This window comes from Protopterus annectens, chromosome 2.part1 (genome assembly GCF_019279795.1).
Source record: "Protopterus annectens isolate FY-2018-M chromosome 2.part1, PAN1.0, whole genome shotgun sequence".
NCBI lineage: Eukaryota > Metazoa > Chordata > Ceratodontiformes > Protopteridae > Protopterus > Protopterus annectens.
The window spans coordinates 489,908,222-489,930,782 of record NC_056729.1 but is presented as its reverse complement, the minus strand read 5'-3'; the positions used below and the strand labels follow the sequence as shown (position 1 = coordinate 489,930,782).

The window sequence follows — 22,561 nt, the reverse complement described above, 5'->3', positions numbered from 1 at the left end:
ATTGACTGTACAGAGACCATCCGAAATTTGGTTTGTTGAACTGATTTGTTCAACTGGCTGAGATCCAAAATAGGTCTGCAGTCCCCTGTTTTTTTTTTTTTGGGTGGGGGCACTAAAAAGAACCTTGAGTAGATTACAGATCCTCTCTGGTCTGGCGGGACTGACTGGATGACTCTTTTGTCGAGCAGTTCTTGGATTTCTAAGACTGTTGCTTCCCTGTGACTGGGTGGAACGTCTGGGAGTCTATTTTGTGTTTTTGGTTTTGTTGAAGGGGGAATGATGTATCCTCTGGAAATGATCCCCTGCACCCATTTGTCCGATGTCATTTGTAGCCAGGCAGATTGGTGCACAGATAATCATCTCTTGACTACCTCCAGAGGAAGGCAATCAGGCCTCCATTCAAGAGTGCTGGTAGGAGTTACCTGAGAAGGAATCTCTGGACCCCTGGTTCTGAGGGCCACTTCTGCCTCTTGGACAGTGTCTTCCATTACTTCCCCCTCTGCCCTGGGAGAAGTCCTTGCTATGCGAGTCATGGAAAGGACCTTGGGTCTTTTTGAACCATAGCCTCCCACTTCTCTGGTTCCTAGGGTAGGGTCACTGAGGAGTGGAGAAGCATATCCCACAAAAGAAAGAGTCTTCCCATCTTTCTCACATCTGGCTCATGTGTCTTTAACCTTGGGTTCAAACTTGGATGATCTGTCAAATGGAGCATTGATGAAAGAAGATTTAAATGGCTCCACAAAGTAACGCAAGCACATCCAGGTGCGTCTCCTGATGACTACATCTGAACCTGCTGCTCTTGTCATCTCTTCAGATGCATGAGCAATTAGCCTCATGGACAAACTGGAACTTGATTCAAGGGTTGCAAGCTGAGAGGTAACCTTATCTCGGACCCCTTCAGGTACTGCTCCTGTGAGAGTGTCTGAAAGCTCTTTGATGAGCTCTCTCTGCAACCTAGTGAAGTGTGCTATATAATTCAAGGACCTGAAAGCGAAGGTCAATGAAGTGTATACGTGCTTCCCAAACCTATCCACAGTCCTAGACTCCTTGTTAGGAGGATGAATATTAGGACTTTCTCCTGCAAGTTCCTTTTTGGTAGCAGCCGCTATCACCATGGCATCTACTACCCTTGGCCCAATGTTGTTCATCCTTATGGGCAGACAGAATCCGGTCAGGTCTCTTAGGGATCAGCTCGATGGAGGCAGGAATCTTCCAAGCCTGCTGAGTGGTCAGTTTAATAAGCTTGTCAGCGAGTGGAGAGATCCAAGAGGTAGAGGGCTGGGCACAAAAAGCCTCCAGGTATAGAGATTCCTCTGAGGAAGGTTGGAGGGAAGTCCATCCACCTTTCTGCTTCAGAATTTCTGGGATGTCCCCGAAGGAAACATCATCAGGGGGCGACCTAGGGGAACCTTCCCCTTCATAAAAATCAGTATCCTCTGTGAAAGACTCTTTTGGGGAGTCCAAGTGCTTCCTCTTGCACTTTTTCTTCAAAGGTAACTCTTCAGTGGGATATTCTGGAGAGATATCCAAAGAAAAAATCACAGCAGTGGATCATTCCTGAGGCTTCTGTGCCCTCTGTCCCAGGGATGAGCCTGAGAAAGCTCCAGTCGAAGAGATGTACAAGATACTTGGCCCAACAGGGATGGCATAGACAGAGTCCACAACAGACAAAGCCTTCTCCATGGCCCAAAAGGTAGCCCCCCCCCCGTATAGGGATGGGAGCCCAGAACTGAAATAGACTCCTTTGGAACCATGGTCCCACCCTGCACCGAAGAAGCTGCCTCTGAGGCAGAAGCCAAGGCTGAGCTTTCGAATGCCAAGGCCCTGAGGAGCATGGAGGGCTCAGAAAGTAATGAAGTCAAACCCTGCCCCTCAGAACCAGCAACAAAGCCTCAACCCTGGGAGGTCTCTAGTTCAGACAAACAGGAAGAGCTCAAGGCAATTATCAGTGCTAGAGAAGGAGCAGTAACTGGCACAGATGCAGTTGGAGCCAGGAAAATAAGTACTAGGTGCTACAAAATCTCGGCTGGTGTCAGAGGAGGACTCTGAATGGGTGTCGAGGAAGGACTGGCTCCGGAGCTGTGTTGGCTTGGAACAACAATCCCCTCGCTGTCAGGAGCTGGTCAACCAGTCTTATAATATCCAACTCGGAAAGGATCTTAGTAGACCAAATAGAGGAGGCTGATGGACACCTAGGTGCTGTTGGTTCCAAAAAAGGACTTAGTGGATGGTCAGCAAATGAGTCCACCAATGGGGAGTAAGAGATCCTTGGTAATATAACAAGTCGAGTTGGTACCAAAGCTTCAGATGTTTGCACCGAAGTCTGAGTCAAAGTCAAGTCATCTTTACCTATCGGTGCTGAAGATACAGTCGACACCGAAGGAGGCCTAGTCAATTTTGTAGGCAGTTCTGAGGAACTTGTCAGAACCAAATGTGATCATTTTTTAGTTTTGGATGAAGATGAAGAATAGGAAGAGGTGGCTTCAGTCTTGGGACCAGATAGCACTTCTTCAAAATCACCCTTTAGTATTCTCTTTAAAATAAGCTTGTTTCTCTACTCTGTCAAGGTTCTAGTGGAGAAACCATGACAAACAGCAAAATCCTCCTGGAGATGGACAGCACCTAGACAGTAAACACAAAAGGTGTGTCCATCTGAATTGGGCATTGTTCTATCACATTTTTTGGCACCTCTTAAACCCAGAGGTGCCCTTAGTAGAGTTATTGGCCATATTCAAAAAATAGAGGCCTAAGCCACACATACACACACACACACACACACACACACACACACACAAAAAAGAGACAGAAAGAGAAAGTGTTTTTTTTTTTTAGGAAAGAATGGAAAAGAGGTAAAATTACCATCAATGGTAATAGAGATTGCCCTGTGGTAAAAGAGAAGAGAAAGGAAGCACCAACAATGGAATGTTAGATTAACTAATGGTAAAAAGTGAGGTGGGGAAAAAAAAAAACAGTCATGCACGCACTAAATATGAGGGAGGAGTGGGTAGAAATATAAAATAATTATAGAAAGAGAGAGATAAGACAGAAAATATAAGAAACTCACAATAATACACTGCCAAGGCTCAAGAGATTGGTTGAACACGTCTGACACCACAAAGCAGCAAACAAGATCTGAGGTAATTTAGTGAGAAGTGTTATGGGTAGCGCCTAGCTCGAGAGTTCTGGAGGCATGAGCTGGAAAAATGGCAGAGTCAGTTCTGAGGCTCAGACTCGAGCCCACATTCAAGTGAAGACTGACATCAGATCAAATAAATTAACAGTATAATGATATGCATAAGTTCCTCTGATAGAAATGCCAGAGGATCAAACTCCAAAATTTTAGAAACAGCAGAAAATCTTTTTATGAGCATCTGAGCAGATAGTCAGACAACTAGGAATAAGACCATAAAAAACTTTTTTTTTTCTGAAAATGGCAAAACCCAAACAACTAGGGGGAAACTAATATGCAGAGACATATAAAAGGCTAAAATAGCTTGTTAGAGCTAACTGAAAATACCTGACAAAAAATGCCAACATGCAAAACCAAAAATAATAAAGTAGCAAAAACAGTAAACAACATAGTACTCAATCAGCAGAAACAAATATGAAGTAAGAAAAAAAGGAATAACACACAATATCTTTTTAAATGCAATATTTAGAAAAAACAGGTTCAGATTGTTTAGAAGATGATCCAAGTGCTTTGCGTGGAAATGAAGACTTGCAGAGGAAGAGTACTATGGCATACTATGGAATGGGAAGTAGTACTCAGCCAAGAGAGTAACTAGACATACTCATTGTACTCTACGGAGTACAATTTTCTATACATTACTTAGAGAAACCATGACTTATTTAGGCCATACTATGTCCAGAACTTTCTAAATTAATGCCGCCAATAAGAGTTTCATATGTCGAAAAAATATCTGTTTAATGGTTTTAGAGGAAAAGTGATTCAAACAGCTGTTAAGTGGGGGGGGGGGGCATTTAAGTTTTTAAAATGCCAAGTGGGTTGAGGGGTAGGGCAAAGAGCAAATAATCACAAAAGTATATTCTCTGACTACACCCCAACTCAACAGCATGGACAAGTTTGGATAGCCAATTGGTCTGAATACCTGCTGACCTGGTCCTATGAGTTGTTGAGAATGGACGTACTCCTGACAGGTAGAAAATTACGGCAAATACAGAAAAAAAAAACACGCTGTGCATCTGCCATTAAAACTTCATTATGAATGGATTTTAAGAAGCAGTAGCACTCTTCTCCCCCCATTTAAATGGAACTGTCTTAAGGAAAACAGGCTCTTATACAATAACATATCCATAAAAAATGTGCCACTTAATCATTACATACTAAAATCTGTGTCACATAGGGAGAACCTTAAGCATATGACCTATATTACTTGCAAGTATAAAAGAATGGTCAAACCTTTCAATAAATGTTTAATTTGTGTCTATTCATTAAGCAGAGAATCCTGGTGAAATGGGATTTAGTGGAAAAACATCATATTTTCTTCTGACTTCAGTGTAAACTGAAAATATAGGCCACAGCCAATACACCAGAGTGGCTATGGAAAAATTATGACCCTAGAGGGCTATACCAAAACTGATGAATATCTTGCTTCCCTGAAGGCTGTCCTTTATTATTTTTTGATATCACTCCATTGTGCCAGTCTGTTGAAAATTATTTCTCATTTGGGTGGAAAGACTGTAGACAGAAATATAGTTCAGGGGACTCGCTTGCTAACCTGATCCCGAATGCCCGTTTAGCTCACTGCTTCTCATACCCAGCACATCAATATCCCACTCCTCATTTTATACCTGAAAATTTACAATTACTGGGTTGTATCTGTCTGAAAAGATACATTGATCCAGTAAACAAGTAGATTTCTTCCTGTTCCAGAAGCTACAAAAAAAAACTTACATGTTGCAAGTAGAGGCTGTGGATGGCTTTTAGCTCTTCTAGCGCACCAATGACAGTGATGTTCTTCCTATCCAGCCGAACTGTTGTTAAGGACAGCAGAGCGTGGGACCTTTAGGAAAAAAATGAGAATAAGTATATGGAAGCAGGAGGAATATATCTAATGAAGAAGCCCATTAATTAGCAAAGCCAAGAGAACTGTGCTCATGTAACTCTTGCCAGCTAATAAAATTAGGATTTTCTTTACTTGCATGTAGTCATTGTAATGATGTACCTAAAAAATATAAAATTAGTGATATTTATGCACCAGTATCTGGTCTGTGATGAACCAACCTGCAATGGAAGCTGTTGGGATTTTCTCCTCTGCTGTTCAAGCTCAGTAAAAGGTTTTTGTCTCATCCCCATACATAGGGGTTTGAGTGCCACCAGCAGGTAGATGCCACAGCATCACACATCAGGCTAGGACAGTGTGCCAGCCCATGTGCTCCTCAGTTCATCATCCTCTGAGTAAGCACAACCTCCAAGAAAGGGAAGAAACACACATAACATATAAGAAGATAAGGCAAGTATATAAATTTATTACATTTACGAATGTAATAAATCATATACTTTCCTGACTTGAGTTACAGTGGGTTAGTAGAATACTAACCCACTGAAAGGTTTTGGTTTAAAATCAGTCCTAGGTTCAGTACTGATAGCAAGAGGGGTGCCCAGGGGATCTGTAATGTTGCACTTAGGGATATCTATTAGTTTTCCAGCAGTCCAAAATATTATCACAGTATTTTTTGTTTATTGAAGGACTTCTTATTTTTACAAAGTCAGTTTGTTTCATATAGCTTTGTAATCCTTCTGAAGTTCACTGCTCAGAATGGCTGACATTTTGATGGACCTCGTCAGGAAATGGTCATCTGCATATATTATACAGTTAACCTGAGACATACCCCTGGGTAGATCATATAAAGGGAAAATGATAAAGGATCCAGGATTGAACCTTCTGCAACCAATTGTATTATGCTCCCAGTACGAGAGGCATTATAAGCAGGGCTGGCCTTAGCAACTGCTGGGCCCAATTTAAACCATTTTGGTGGGACCCCTCATTTGGCCCCCCACTCAACACTTCACTCCACCTCTCCACTTGCTTTCTTGCTTGCTTCTTGAACATAAGACGATTTCAGCTTAGATATCAAGAATGTGTATATTACTGAGAATTAAAAAAAACTATGTTTATTTATTAGTTTATATTTTGTCATAAGGCATGTTATTACAGAAATAAACTACTGGAATCCTGGATTACCCACTACCACCACCACCACAATCCAGCATCTCTTGCAGTTAGTTCCTTTCTCAGGGTCTGCTTAACTTATTCAGGCAAACTGTAAGGGGCTTGTTTGACAGGCTACTGAGGTCCTGTGTCAATGTGGTATGTCACCAGATGGTAAACATTTTACCAAACTCCTGTAGTACTGCATGTATCTCCTGAACCTGGATAGCTCCACACTTTCCCCTTGTTCTCCCTACATTTTTTTTATTTTATTGTATTTTGTTTTATTTTTCTGCCTTTTCTGTCTCTCTCCTTCCTGGCTTCCCCTCATTTGACTCATGACTTACTCTCCTTCACATTCCGTGCTCAGTAATTGTACATACTGGATACTGGATATTTTCTCCATAGAGACATTATACTGTAAGGTGTTATGACAGTGTACAGGTACCCTTCTTACTTATTTTACTAACTGGATTCTTATATCACAGCTACTTAATTGAGTACATTTATACTACAGATGTTACTAAAAAACTTTTTTCCATGCTTGCTCTTATCTTAACACTATTGCATTTATGTTAACTAAACTGTATTGATTTTTCCTTGTTTTCTGCTGTTACTATTGAAACAGTTTCATCAAAATGAATCATTTTTTATCCACTTCTGCCTCCCACCACTTGACATGTACACTTCAATTTCACTTCTCTAGGATTATTTTACTCTTATCTGTGACTGCTAAGAGAATTTCTCAACCATACTGTTGAACTGGTAACATTCTGTCACAATTTGTAATGATCAGAAATTACCTCTCGTTACAGTATTTTTATGCTTAACAGTGGTTGTTTTCATGACAGTAGAGAAGCTGCGACAGGGCGAGAGGGACAACTACCCTGGGCGCAAAGTGCTGGGGATGCGACCAGCTGATCCTGATCTGTCTGTAATGCAATAACATCTTTTAAAACTGAACCTGGACAGCTCCATAATGTGTGTGGTCTAAACTGTAGCAAGCAGTTTGATACAGTTTTTGTTTTAAGACAAGCATCCCGACTAGACTATCTGTATTACAGGTACTTTCAACACATTAAGCAACCATTGTTTAATCATTTCTAGGTAGAAATTTAAAATCAAAAAACAAAACCATATGGGTAGATGAGTGCAACTTATAAACTGAGAACAGGTTTATAAATGTCAGGATCATATAAATGCACTCTTTACATTCTACAGCATACTACCCTAATTAAAAAGCAGCTTTTCCCACTACACAAATAGAGAGTCTCAATAAAAAGTGCAGCTTGGTTAGATGCCGATCTAAAACAAAAATTAAAAACAGTGAAAAACTAGGCTAGAATGGAAGAAGGGCAGTAAAAATCAAAGTAAACTAGAAATCTTTCACATAAAGAGAAAGGTTACCAGCTTAAATACAAATAAGACCAAACTTACCAACCTACACTAACTAGATACAAACCTACTAAAGAAATCTATAATATTTTGGCTAAGAGCATTAGTAACATTTTGTCTAAGAACATTAGTAACAGTAATTTTTTGCTGAAAATTTCATCAAAAATACAAGGAAACATAAAATATAAACAAGCTTAAGGGCACCATATCTTTTGCAGTATCACCTTCAATTAAACTCTTTAACAGTACTCCCTTTCCCACTCCAGTGACTCTTCTTATAAATAATATCTCTCCTTCTTACCCTTCTACAATAAAACTATCTCAAGGGAAAATATACAGGAACTTTTGCAAAAACAATCAAACAAAAAAAAAAGCAGACTACAGCAGTACGGACTTCTATATATGACATCCCAAACTACTACACCTGGGTAGTGCCAGTCTAAGTCAACCCTTATTTGCATATCATCAGCCTTGTACTCACAACCAGATCCATACTACCCAATTCCACTTGTTAATCAATTACTACAGACCAAATGAAAATGCCCACCCTATCATAAAAATTCTTGGAAAATATCATACTAGCAAATAAGCAACATGGATTTTGCCCCAAACTGTAGCACCTTAACAAGGTTATACACTCTGATGTACCAAATCTTCAAAATACAGATAACAGTTTATTACATGGGCCAATTTCTTAGATCTGAAACAAAGCTTTAAAAGTGTGACCCATCAATTGCTACTTCAGTATTTGACCAAAATTGGCTTTGTGAAGAAGGTAACCTAGTGATTCAGAGATAACTCAAAGAAAGAACTGAATAAATACCTAAATAATGCACTCTCTAAACCAAGGAAAGTAACTAAAGGGGTACCTCTGGGGTCAGGGCTAGGACTTCTGATTTTCTCCATACTTACTAACACTCTACCCTATGACATTCCAAACTTCAACTGCACACTTTATTCAGATGATACTGTATTTATAAAGTGCCCATAAATATTCTACAAAGTGAGCAAACTTCAAAATGGTTTTGTTCAAATCTGGAATTGTGTCACTGCCAAAAGGCTGTCATCACAAAAAAAAAAAATCCTCAGCAATAGTATTTAGAACACACAAAACACTTACTTAAAGTAAGCTACTAAGCTATAGCGGCAGATGGCATGTTCATTCTTATAACATTAGTACAGCGATACCTGGGGGTTATTTTAAATAACAGGTAAACCTTTAGCCCACGTATACAACAGCAGGTAGGCAAACTCCTAAGAATACTCAAGGTAACATAATAAACTACTCGCCCCAGAAATACATGACACCTTTATCAAAAACATCCTTACCAAACACCTTGAAAATGTAATATCACTTATCAGTCTAAATTATAAACAAAACACTGGCACTGATAGACTTCTCAACTGTCTCTATTTTAGAGTAACATTCCTATTTTTAGGCCTGATTTAGGATGTCCCTCTTTTTGGAGGTACGTCCCTATTTTCAGGCTTGATTTACCCCTTCTCCCAGTTTTCTGAATCACCCTCATCATGTGATTTTTGAAGCTGTCTAGCAAAGGGAAAAAAAACACTATGTCACCAACATATTAGTGGCAACAATAAAGAAAGAAGGCACACATCTTACAATTCCCTTTTTCTGAAGCAAAACCAAATGGTCATCATCCTGTGAGTAGAATGTTGCGATACAGTTCATCAAAGTCTACAGATTTTATATTGTTTCTGATAATGTGGTTATATTTTTCCATCATTTGTCACTCTCTGTTTTTTAAACATTTCTGAGTAGTGTCTCACTTCAACTGGAAATGGGAAATTTTTATGCTAAATAGATGTCCAGATTTTTAGCTGGATGTTCCTATATTCATTATCTGAAGGTTGAAAGGTATGCTGCCACACTATAAACAACAGAAAGCGAAATACTCGGGTATTTATACTAGTCATATATTAAAGAGCACAGCTGTATTACTATACAAAGAGGCAAGTGGTTACCAGTTGAAACTACAGCTCATTTTTTTTATTAAATAGACTTATAAAAATGTTTAAGTATACCATTTTAAAGGTGTATACTATTAGGCAACTAATGGTCCTTGTGATCAGCTGCCTATCATTGTTCCCTTGTACCAATAAGCTACTAAATGAAAGCTACTGTCTTCCCTCGAAGTCAGCACTGCTAGACAAAGGAAGAAATTATGACTTAAGGACAGGACAAACAATAGCTATACATCCCAGCATACACTCTGGCAACAATTGAAAGAGATTTTCACAAAAAAGCCCCTCTGGCTTGGAAAACAGTACCAAACAAAATGCATAAGGCCAGAAAACTCATACACTTTAGCAAGCTACTAAAGGGACACCTTACAAATATAAATGTAAATGATTCCTGCAGGTAACAAGAGTTTGCACTCAGTATCCATCCAATCCTCTCAGTAATATATGAAAAATAATGTACAGCAATAGTCAAGCTATGTAAATTTACTTGTATAAATATAGCAGTTAACATACAGGAGTACAGCTGAGCTATTAACTAGCTGCTTCCTATAGTCAAGAGTAAAAGGCTTGATTTCTGCCAACTCCATTTGCCTGCTGTGTGACTGAGCAAGTCACTTAGGCAGGCATTACTCTCAGGTCACATCTGAAAAGGGACACGTCTTATAAGCTTACCTGTGTAATAAATTAATAAAATTAAAACAATGCTTCCTTCTGATACTGCTGGGGATAGCTTAACAATCATCTCCTTTTAATGGGTGTGGGACTTTCTCCAAAATAAAAAAAAAAAACAACAAATTTATTGAAACTGGAACAAAATTTAGAATGCTTATAAAATGCATTATTAACACCCTCCTTGTGTAAACTATATAGATGCTTGTAACTATGAAATATGTCATCTTAGGGGTCTCTCAGTTTTGACTATATAAAATGCTAAACAGACTACCCCTGCAGTACTACAGTTAGAATTATTCTAAAATAAATCATCCTCAGGTAATTAACCACTTCTGTTTGATCCACTGTATTAATAAATTAACAACAGGGGCATGTTCCACACCTATTCATCTAAAAAAGCAGCCCCCCCCCCCCCCCGGTGTTGTTGCCTAATTCCAGGAAGTTTTTTTTTTTAATTTTTATCTCTCTTAAAAATAAATTTAATATCACCAACCAGTTTATTTATTAAACCAGTCTGGGAATTAATCCATGTTCACCAATTTTTAAGCATAATTTCTGATTTGATTTTTCCACTACAGTGGCTAAAAAGTAGAACCATTGTTCTATCAATTTTTTTAAACATCCATGTTGTCATTGTTATATAAAACACACCCTTTTAGAATAGGTTTAAATGAAGGCTTCCTTTTGTTTAATACTTCATTTTCTACCTTCTCAATGAGACCTAATTGGGTAACCTCTTTCAAATAACAATTATTTTAAGAATTTTCATTTCAGTAAAAAATATGTTTTGCTCTTATATCATCTGGGAAAGTCTAACCATTTGTCCCTTAACCAAACTATATTTTTGTTTTATGGGTAATAACTATTGAAAAACAAATAAGAATTAGAAATATAGGTTTATGATAGATGGATGATACAAATTTTCTATCCACTAAGGTTTTATATATCATCAGATCCAAAAAGTGAATCACTTAATCATTCTTTTCATGAGTACATTTCAAAAAATCCAGTAGTATTGTTAATGTATACCATACATTCATCAAATCGTTGAGGTTCCCCTTCCAAAAGTAAAAACATATCATCCACAAACCTCCCATAAAATTTTATGTAAGGATAAAATTTGGACAAATATAAAATGAGATTTGATGCTGTCCTTTTCATTCATTCCTCAACTGATGGGTTCAGATCAGACACTCAGATCCAATCCATCTGCTTTTACCAGATCATTGGATCCTAGAACTCTTGAGCTCCTTCCTTTACCCACAATGCCTCACCAACCTAAACTACCTCAGACCTCGTTTGCTGCCATTAGGTATCAGACATGGATTACTTAGCCCTCAAGCGTTGTTTGGATATTATCCATTTTCCACTTGCGTCATGAGTTAATTTAAGTTTCCTTGTACCTTTCTTCTTCCTCCCACCTATAATCTACTGAATTAGTTTATTCTTTATGGTTTTTAGCTACCATTTTTTGGTACTTCTCTCAGTACCATTGCTGGTATCTCACTGTACTCTTCTGAGTACTACTTCTACCATTGTTGGTAATTTTTCCCTTCCTTTCTTTCTTTCTTCTCTCTTTATTATTCAATAAAAAAATCGTTCTTTATAGCTTTATAGAGTAGTGTTTTGCCTTTCTCCAGCCTAGCAAAGTTGGTTGTTGCTTTTTTGCATTTTATTGGTTTTGCTAATATGTCAGACAAACCCTCTGGTTTCAAAAAATGTGTTTCCTGTGGGCACAATCTTCCCAACTCAGATGCCCACAATGAATGTGTATACTGTCTAGGTCCTGAACAAAACTAAGGCAGATACTTTGCCTAAAGAAAAGGAGTCCCAAAAAACATCTCCAGGCTGATCTTCAGCATCAACATCAGATCCTTCTACACAGCCTCCTGCTAAACTTCATAAAAAGTCAGATCCGTCGCCCTTGGATAAAACAGTTCAAAAACCAAGGTTCCCTTGGATCTGAATCTGCCACTTCTATTGGGTCCGATTTCATCCAAGCTTCCTTCTCCCTTCCTAGACAGGTCACCACCAAAAGACATTCTAAGCCTCCCTCCACTACGTCTTCTCTGAGATCCTCCAGAAGACTTCTGCTGATCCACCAGAAGATTTCTGCTGAATAGTTGCATACTTGAGCTGTTTGGTTAGCTTTTGCATACCCTACATCAACTTTATTACAAGCTGAGATAAGTACAAACTTGCAGTGTTATAAGATAGTACTGAATTTTATTTTTTCTGTTTATTGCTTCATTGAATATTGCGTTAAAAACAGTACTGCATTTATCTGCTTATTTGTTTACTGAAAATTGTGAGCTCTCTCTCTGTTCTCTCCTGTCTGCAGTTAGTTCTCTTCTCTCCCTGTCTGCAGTTAGTGTCTGCAGTTAGTTTTCCCCACCCACCCTGTTCTTGTTGTGGTATTAATCTTGGTAGCTTTGGAATTGACCGCCCCTCCTGTAAATTTGCGTTTGAACACTCCTCCTGGGCCCATCTCATTTGCTTACTCAACCGAGTACAGTGAGATCATATTTTGATTTCAGACACTCCTACCATTCCCATCTGTTCAGCCCTACCCCAGCTCTATCATAGTCTAGTCTCATTAGCTCATCCTGCCTAATACAGAGAGAACATTTGAGTAGGCATACCCACTTAGGTCCTGAACTTGTCTGATTGAAGACTGTTGGAACAGGACTCAGTTCTGATGTTTTTTAACCGGTTAATTGGGTAATTTGTTCAAATCAGTTTGCTTGTTTTCTATTGTTATATATATAAAAAAAGCAAAAACAACAATTTGCACTTTATCTGCTTTTACTGTATTTGTGTTTGTTCCTACTTTATCACCTTATTTTGCTTTTGCCTCTTCTTAAAAGTACTCAATTGTGTTTATTCTGCTGCATTTATTACTGCTTAGTAGTAGCCTGATTAAATTGTAACTGTTATTATAAGTCTTTTGGTTACTGCAGTTGGGCTTCAGACCAGTTGTTTTACATTAAGAAGGTTTGTGGTCTGCACTGTTGTGGCAGGACAGGTAGCTTACATCCTTCTAAGTTGGGAATTGCTGATTGAAGGCTCAGTGTCTGTTAATCTAAAAGTGTATTAGTTCTGGTTTAAACACTTGGGCTCCAGGCCAGTTATTTTACATTAAGAAGGTTTGTGGTCTGCACTCTTGTGGGAGGAGAAACAATATTCTTCCCTACTGGCTGGGAATTTCTGGTTAAAGGCTTACTGTGCCTGCTCATTTGAACTGTTTTTCTGATACTGGTGTGCCTTGTCTGCTGTAGCATAGACTAGATTCAGGCCTGCTGAATCTAGCTTTGTTCGTATAACTTGAGCACTAATCCAGGCAATCTTTTTTGGAGAAGGTTCCCCTGCACCCTAGTGGCAGGAGTGTGTGGTTAGAACTTGTCAGATTTAAGACTGCTGGAATAGGGCTCAGTTTTGAGTTTTTTTACTGGTTAATTGGGTAATTTGTTTATAGGTTCATAGGTTCATACTAGGCTATCTGCCCTAGGGCATTTATAAGCCTAGCCAGAGTGTGTGTGGCTTTCACCACCCCTTAGGATGAGAATACTATACCCATTAGTTTGCTGTGCCTCTGTCCAGCAGTGATACAGAGATGATTCCCGGGGTAAACCTACGATCTCCCATCCACTCGTCAAGATTTCTCTTGAACAGAGTCAGTGAGGGGCTCTGCCTCACATGGACTGGGATTCTGTTCCATAGTGTAGGGAGTCTCTGGGTGATGAATCTGTCCCTCCAGCACGTCCTATTTATATCCGTGTTGAGGTTTAAGTCTCTTGCTCTCGTGGCTCTGGTGGATTTGGATTTTTGAGGTGGAGCATGTCCATTAATTCCGGGTTGGACATGGCCTTGTATGTCAGGCACAGATCACCTCTGAGCAGGCGGTATGTGACTGAATAGAGCTGGAGTTTCTTCAGTCGGGCATCGTATGACATATGTTTGAGCCTTTATCCTTTTGGTGAGGAACTTTTGGGGTCTTTCCAACTGCTGCAGGTGTCGGGTAAGGTACATTCGAATGGGCGTTGTACTCAATCATTGGTCTGATAAGTGAAGAGTACAGGGTACAATGACCTCTCCTGATCTGGATGTGAATCCCTTCATGATCAGGTGGGCAATGTAGAAGGTCTTCCTAACCACTTTGGCAATGTGAGTGTCAAAGAGAGGTTACTGTCAACTTGGGTCCCCAGGTCCCTGATAACTTCTTCCGTGTTTAATGGATTACCACTTATGTGGTAATTAGGGTTACCTTGTTTTTCCCAAAGGGTAGGACTATACATTTTTTGGCATTTAGCTTAAGGCCATGGCTCTGGCACCAGTTATCCATTTCTATGAGACCTTTCTGGAGGATGTTTGTGTCTGATGGAGTGTCAATTATGGTGCCCAGTTTGCAGTCATCTGCAAATTTTGTCAGCCACAATCCCCCTATGTTTGCCTGCACTTCAGAAAAATAAATGCCGAACAAGAGGGGGCCCAGGACTGAGCCCTGTGGGACACCGCTCGTGACCGGCTTAGAGTCTGACATGGCACCAGCAACTCTAACCCTGTGTGTTCTGTCCTTGAGCCAGTTTGCAACCCATCTTGTGACATATGGGTTTACATCTAAGCTGGTGAGCTTTTCTATGATGCCTGAGTGGGGTATTGTGTCGAACGCTTTTGCTAGGTAAAGGTAGGCTGTGTGAACTGCCTTACCCTCATCAATGGCCTTAGTGACTGTTTCGAAAAAGTCGAACAAGTTCAAGAGGCAGGATCTGCCCTTGACAAAGCCAAATTGGGTAGGATCCAGTGTCTGTAGGTCCCCAATGTCTTTATTTATGAGTTCCATTATGATCCTCTCCATAGCTTTGCAGACAAGGCTCGTCAAGATTATGGGGCGGTAAAGGGTCCGTAGAAGCACCGTCTTTGTGGAGTGGGACCACAGTTGCTGTACGCCATTCTTTGGGTACATATCCTGTAGTAAGGCTAAGATTAAACAGCAGCCTTATGTGTGGGTTTAGTTCCTCATTGAGTTTGTGTAGCACACAGCCGGGGACACCGTCCGGTCCCATTGATGCTGTGTTTTTTGCTTTAGAGAGAGCAGCTCTCACCTGGGCATCTGAGATGTTTGGGAGGCTAGACTCTGGTGGGATAGATATTTCTCCTTTTGGGGGGGAGGGAGGGGAGAAATTTGCACTGAACCTGTCTGCCAGTATGTTGGCAATGTCTGTGGGTTCAGTGATTTTTTTATCATTTTGGACTAATTCTGAGCATATCTGGGAGTTTCCACCCAGGTTTCTAACATAGCTAAAGAAGGCTTTATGATTGTCTTTTGTGTCATTAGCGATTTTTCTCTCAAAGTTGGCCTTGGATGATTTTATGAGTGATCGTAGTTTTTTGCTAGTATTGATCAGAGATGCCTTCCCATTTAGGGATTTTGCTCTGTCATGCAGTAGCTTTCTCCTCTTGCTGTAGAGTTTGTTTATGGCTGGAGTCCACCAGACCGAGCGCCTGCCTTTGGTGGAAAGGGTCTTGATTTTATTAGGGATTGCTTGATCCATACATTCCTGGAGGTGCTCGTAGAAGGCATTTGTAAGGGTTTCAGCAGCGTGGGTTGTGGTCTCCACTGGCTCGGGGGCCTTGAAGGATACCACTCCAGTCTTAAGAAGTGTGAAGTTTGCTTTTGAGAAGTTCTTCACTGTGGTCTTTTGTTGGGGTGGGGGCGGGATGTGGATCTCCAGTGAGATTAATTTATGGTCTGATCTCACCAATGAGGGATATACTTCGGTGTGGAGCATTTTGTCCCCATGTTTGTGATGATCAGGTCTAGTATATTTTCTCCTCTTGTGGGAATGGTGACTAGTTGTTCCATAGCATTTGAGTTTATGAACTCAAGGAACCTTTGGGCTAGGGTGTTGGGGCTTGAGTAATGTTCCCAGTCTATGTTTGGGTAGTTGAAGTCACCCAATATGATGGTGTTTGGAGAGACATTCATACTCTCCAGTGTCTTCAGGAAGGCTGTGTGGGTTTCCTGAGTTTGAGAAGGTGGTCTGTAGCATGTTACAAACTGTAGGGCAGTTTTACCTATGGTTAATTGCACCTGGATGGTCTCCGATGCTTCGTGCATTGCCACTAACCTGGAGGTGTGGGTATCCTTTATGAATATGGATACTCCCCTCCTTTTGTGGTTCGGTCCGGATTTTGGGGCGGAGCATGATATGAGGTATAACCTGATAGTGCTGGGGTGCTCTCAGGAGCCTTGAACCAGGTTTCAGTCACAGCACAGACATTGATGTTCTCCATACTGAGGAGGGCTTCGAGGGCGTGCATCTTGAGGTTTAGACTTCTGGCATTAAGCAGTATTACCCTTAGTTTTTCTCCATTTTTGTTTTCTAGGGTGGTAGGTTTATCATTTGAGCCTTGCCTAAAAAGGCACTATGGGGGTGGCAAGAGCCTTTGCCAATATCCGGAAGCCCAGGGGTGACAGGTGCAAGCCGTCCCTTGCGAAGCAGCGTGACTTGTCAAACATGTCATCCCAGGCAGACAGACATTGGATCCCCTTAGATTGACACCAGTAATTAAGCCAATTATTAAAGCTGATCATTTTGTCTCTGTATTGTGGCATCATTCTTGGTGAGGGTAGGATACTGCTCAGGGTCAGGGTCATACCGGCCTGGGCTACATAATCTGAGAGCTCCTCTATGTCTCTTTTCATGTAGTCCAGGGAGGTACGTCTCAGGTCGTTCACACCGGCATGGACAATGACTGAGTCATACTTGTACTTGCTGTGGAGTGACCTGAGTGCTTGTGTTATGTGGCGGATTCTAGCGCCTGACAGGCAGCTTACTGTGATCTTTTCCTTATTCAGTCTGGTGAGTGGGACGTCAGTGTGTCTGACTATGGAGTCACCTATAACAAGTGTGTCTGGCATTGCGTTTGGCCTTAAGGGCTGTGACTGTTTAGCACACTGACTTTGAGAACTATGTGTTGCATGTCTTATGTCTTGAGGTGGCAGTTGCTTGTGTGTCTGCTTTGGAGGCCTCTGTAGTTTTGGTAGATTTTGATCAGTGCCTCCGAGTATGTCTTTGTGTGTTTATGTGTTTGTTTTGCAGTTGTGATAGTTCTATGTGAAACTGGGTTTGTGGTGTCGTGGTTTCCTTCTCCTCCTGTCTGGTCTTGCCAGTCCTGAGTTGAGAGAGCTCAGCCTCCAGTTTGGCTATATAGTTGCATCTCTCACATGTATTTGTGTTTTGTGGGAGAAGGAGTGGGTTGTCTGTGTACATGAGGCAATTGTAACATTGCCTCAAGATGCCCAGATTCACCAGCTGAACAGGAGAGGACGCTAGCAACTGACCCTTCGACATGCTAGAAAAAGAGAAAAAGTTTGCTGTGTAACTGAGTCAGAAGGGACCTATAGGGAAATGGGTACTCAAGGGGATTCTAGGCTAATGTAGTACTTTGTTTAGTATACAAGTACTTTACCTATATAAAAATGCTTTAGGAGCAAGTGCTGAGCTTTACCTATATAAAAATGCTTTAGGAGCAAGTGCTGAGCTTTTGAGATAGAGAATAGACTGTTTAGATTGCAAGTAGAGAAGTTCTAAGGGAAAAATTGAAAAGCAGACTTTACGGAGCCAGAAATAGTTTAACCTTGTTTAACCGGCTGCCCGATGGTGCTCTATGGGCAACTCCGCTAAATCACCTAAAGCGCAGCTAAAGCGGGCTTTATAGCAGGGGGTTGAAAAGAGCTGGGAATTGACCCAAAATGGCAATAGACTACAAGTTTCTGGCTGGAACCACTGCTCTAGGGACAAATAGGCTGCTCAGTGCTCCCCACTCCCACTGGTGAACAAAGAAGCTTCCCTTTATCCAAATAAGGATATGGAATAGCACAGGAACCAAGCCAAAGCCCAGAGATCAGCAAACTCTGAAGACTGGACTATTCTAGTTCAGTAAGGCGGGAAAACAAGATTTTTTTTTTTTTTGCAGAAAAAGAGGAAAAACAGACAGTAAATGCTATAAATGCTTTTAAACGGCTAGCACACTTGAGTGTGTTAGCCTACAGGTAAAATTAAGCAACAAATAACTTTTTAAAAGTGCAAAACAGTTAATCAACACAAAAACAGTTTAAATAGAATGCAGAGCTCTATGAACAGGCGAAAATGCAGTCGCTAAGCAGTAAATAATCAAAAGCCAGAAAAAAATACTTAAATCAGGAAAAAGTCACACTCTTGCTCTCTGCTGCTTGTATAACTCTGCAGGACACCACGAGGAGCTGTGTTGAGTTGAATACAAAAAAAGCTAAAGCGGGCTTTATTACAGGGGCTGAAAAGAGCAAGGAATTGACACAAAATGGCCAATAGACCACAAGTTTCTGGCTGGAACCACTGCTCTAGGGACAAATAGGCCGCTCAGTGCTCCCCACTCCCACTGGTGAACAAAGACGCTTCCTTTTATCCAAATAAGTATATGGAATAGCACAGGAACCAAGACAAAGCCCAGAGATCAGAAAACTCTGAAGACTGGACTATTCTAGTTCAGTAAGGCGGGAAAACAAGATTTTTTTTTTTTTTTTGCAGAAAACAGAAGAAAACAGACAGTAAATGCTATAAATGCATCAAAGCGGCTGGCACACTTGAGTGTGTTAGCCCACAGGTAAAAATTCAGCAACAAATAACTTTTTAAAAGTGCAAAACAGTTAATCAACACAAAAGCCTACAGGTAAAATTAAGCAACAACTAACTTTTTAAAAGTGCAAAACAGTTAATCAACACAAAGACAGTTTAAATAGAATGCAGAGCTGTATAAACAGGCTAAAATGCAGTCGCTAAGCAGTAAATAATCAAAAAGCCAGAAAAAATACTTAAATCAGTTATAGCAAATACAGTTATAACAAATGCTCTGAAATATACTGTATATTTCCAAAATGTTTGAGAAGGACAGTCAGAACACAAGAAGGTTCAGGCGAAAGAGAAAAAAAAAGTTTTGTTTTACTTTTTGAAAGGGAAAAAGGAGGAACAGAAGGCCTTATCAAATGTTCTCTCTGTATTAAGCAGAATGAGCTAATGACACTAGACTGGGAGGTGTGTCACAGTAGGGGCGGGCAACTGCAAAGCCACCAAGTATAAGAGCAAGACACCAACAGGTAGGGAGGGTGGGATAAAATAGCCTACAACACAGCAAGCACTAACAGAGACAAATGAAAGTTTTTAAACAGATAAGGATTTGTGAAGATACTGAATAGACAAAGTGCTTTATATATATATTAAATTGTAAAAACAGTAATCTGTAAAAATAATCAAAAAAAATCAAGATACTTATATTTTGTAGCTCAGTTGCAGTCAACAACCTCTCTAGTCTGCACTGTGTGCAAAAGACAGAAACTTTTTTTTTTTACAAGAACACAAAAGAACCAGCCCCCACTAGCCAAGAGATAATTACACAGTGGAGATGTTTCAGTTTACACAATAGCCTACAACACAGCAAGCACTAACAGAGACAAATTAAAGTTTTTAAACAGATAAGGATTTGTGAAGATACTGAATAGACAAAGTGCTTTATATATATATATTAAATTGTTTAAATCAGGTTGCTCATTTTCTATTGTTATATATAACAATAAATTGCACTTTATTCATCTGCTTTTACTGTAATTGTGTTTCTTCCCACTTTATTACCTTATTTTGCTTGTGCTTCTTCTTAAAAGTACTCAATTGTATTATTCTGCTGCAGTTATTACTGCTTGGTAGTAGCCTGATTAAATTGTAACTGTTATTCTAAGCCTTTTGGTTTAAGCACTTGGGCTTCAAACCAGTTGATTTATATTAAGAAGGTTTGTGGACTGCATTGTTGTGGCAGGACAGGTAGCTTACATCCTTCTAAGTTGGGAATTGCTGATTGAAGTCTCACTGTCTGTTATTCTAAAAGCACAATAGTTCTGATTTAAGCACTTGGGCTTCAGGCCAGTTATTTTACATTAAGAAGGTTTGTAGTCTGCACTCTTGTGGGAGGAGAGGCTAGATTCTGCCCTTCTGAGCTGGGAATTTCTGGTTAAAGGCTTATTGTGCCTGCTTATTTGATCTGTTTCTTTCTGAAATGTGTGCATCTTGTTTGCTGTAGCCCAGAAGTTAGTAGTATATTGGCCATTTTGGGTTAGTATCTATCTCTTTCATTTCCCTGCTATAAAAACCACATTTGCGTGGTTGTGTGCGTCAGACAGTGCCGGTTAGCTAGGGTTAAACTATTCCCACCTCCACAAATTCTGCTCTTCAATTTTTCCCTTGGAACAAGACAAACTTTCAACTTAAGCACTCAAACCATTAATTTTACAGCCCAGCACTTGCTCAAAACTCAAAGCAAGCACTAATTAACCCTAGCACTAGACCCCCTATACTGTCCAGAAAGACAAGGCTCTCTATTCATCCCTACCAGCTAATTAGTAAAACAGCTCACTTTACCTATTCAGGCATGTCCAAAGGGCAGTTTCAGGTGTACTCTCCAGTCCAACTGGTGAATCTGGGCATTTTGAGGCAATGTTACAACTGCCTCATGTACGCAGACAACACTCTCCTCCTACCACCAAATACTAATATATACGAGAGATGCAATTATACAGCCAAACTGGAGGCAAAGCTCTCTCAACCCAAGACTGGAAATGACAGTCAAGAGGAGAAGGAAAATACTTGCAACACACTACCAGTCTCACATAGACCTACTAAACCAACACCGGCAAATAACACACATAAATACACAAAAACATACTCTGAGGCTCTAAATAAAAATCTGCAAAAGCAACAGAGACCTCCAAAGCAGACACCCAAGCAACCTCCACACCCCATCACAAACCATGAAACATATACTTCACATAATCAGTGTGCCACGCAATCATAGCCCTTAAGGCAAAATAACATACCCAACACACTAGTAATAGGCGACTCTATAGTCAGGCACACTGATGTCCCACTAACTAGGCTGGACAAGGAGAAGGTTACAGTTAGCTGCCTGTCGGGCACCAGGATCCACCACATAACACAAGCACTCAGGTCACTCCAGAACAAGTACAAATATGACTCTGTCATTGTCCATGTTGGTGTGAATGATCTGAGATGTACCTCCCTGGACTACATGAAAAGAGACATGGAAGAGCTCTCTGATCACGTAGCCCAGGCCGGTATGACCCTGACCCTGAGTAGCATCCTGCCCTCACCAAGAATGATGCCACAGTATAAAGAAAAAATAATCAATTTCAACAATTGGATAAGTTTCTGGTGTCATTCAAAGGGGATCCAGTATCTGTCCGCCTGGGATGACATGCTTGATAAGCCACGTTGCTTTGCAAGAGATAGCTTGCACCTGTCACCCTTAGGCTTTCAAATACTGGCCAAGGCTTTTGCCGGCCCCATAGTGCCTTTTTTAGGCAATGCTCAAAAGACAAACCCACTACCATAAATAGCACAAGTAACCAAAAACTGAGGGTAATGCTACTCAATGCCAGAAGTCTAAACATCAAAATGCATGCACTTGAGGCACTCCTCAGTATGGAGAACATAGATATCTGTGCAGTAACAGAAACCTGGTTTAAGGCTCCAGAGAGTACCCCAGCATTACCAGGCTATAACTCATACCATACTTTTCGGCCACAGAACCCGGACTAAAACACAAAAGGTGGGGGTGTAGCCATATTCATCAAGGATACCCACAACTACAGGTTAGTGGCACAGCACAATGCCTCAGAGATCATCCATGTGCAACTAACAATGGGAAAAACTGCAATTCAAATTGTAGCTTGCTACAGATCACCCACCATGAACCAGGACCCCCATTCCACGTTTCTGGAGACACTGGAAAATATGAAGGTCCTACCAAATGTCCTAATATTGGGTGATTTCAATTGCCCAAACATTAACTGGGAGAACTACTCAAGTACTAACTCCCCTGCCCAACGCTTCCTAGAATTTATAAACTCGAGCACCCTGGATCAACTGGTCAACATCCCCACCAGAGGTGACAACATATTGGACCTGGTCATCACCAACATGGGTGACCGGTGTTCTACACTGGAGGTCAAACCCTCGTTGGTTAGATCAGACCATAGACTAATCACTCTGGATATCCACATTCCACCCCCCCCATCAAGGAAACCACCGTGAAAAACTTTTCAAAAGCAAACTTCATGTTACTTAAGACCGAGGTGGAAAGGTTCACAGCCGCCATGCTAAAGGACAATGCTGTCCAAGCTGCTGAATCCCTTACAAAGGCACTCTATGAGCACCTGCAAGAATGCATGGATCATGCTATCCAAAGCAAAACCAAGACTCACTCCTCCAAGAAAAGGAAACCAGTCT

At 40.5% G+C, this 22,561-nt stretch overlaps 1 protein-coding gene across 1 annotated transcript in view; it reads right to left on the bottom strand.

Moving 5' to 3' along the window:
• LRRC46 (leucine rich repeat containing 46) overlaps window positions 1–22,561 on the bottom strand; it is an 805,439-nt gene that overhangs the window by 666,372 nt on the left and 116,506 nt on the right. The window contains exon 3 of the mRNA XM_044062285.1: window positions 4,916–5,024. Coding sequence (XP_043918220.1) covers window positions 4,916–5,024 — 109 coding nt within the window. The remainder of the gene's footprint in view (window positions 1–4,915; window positions 5,025–22,561) is intronic.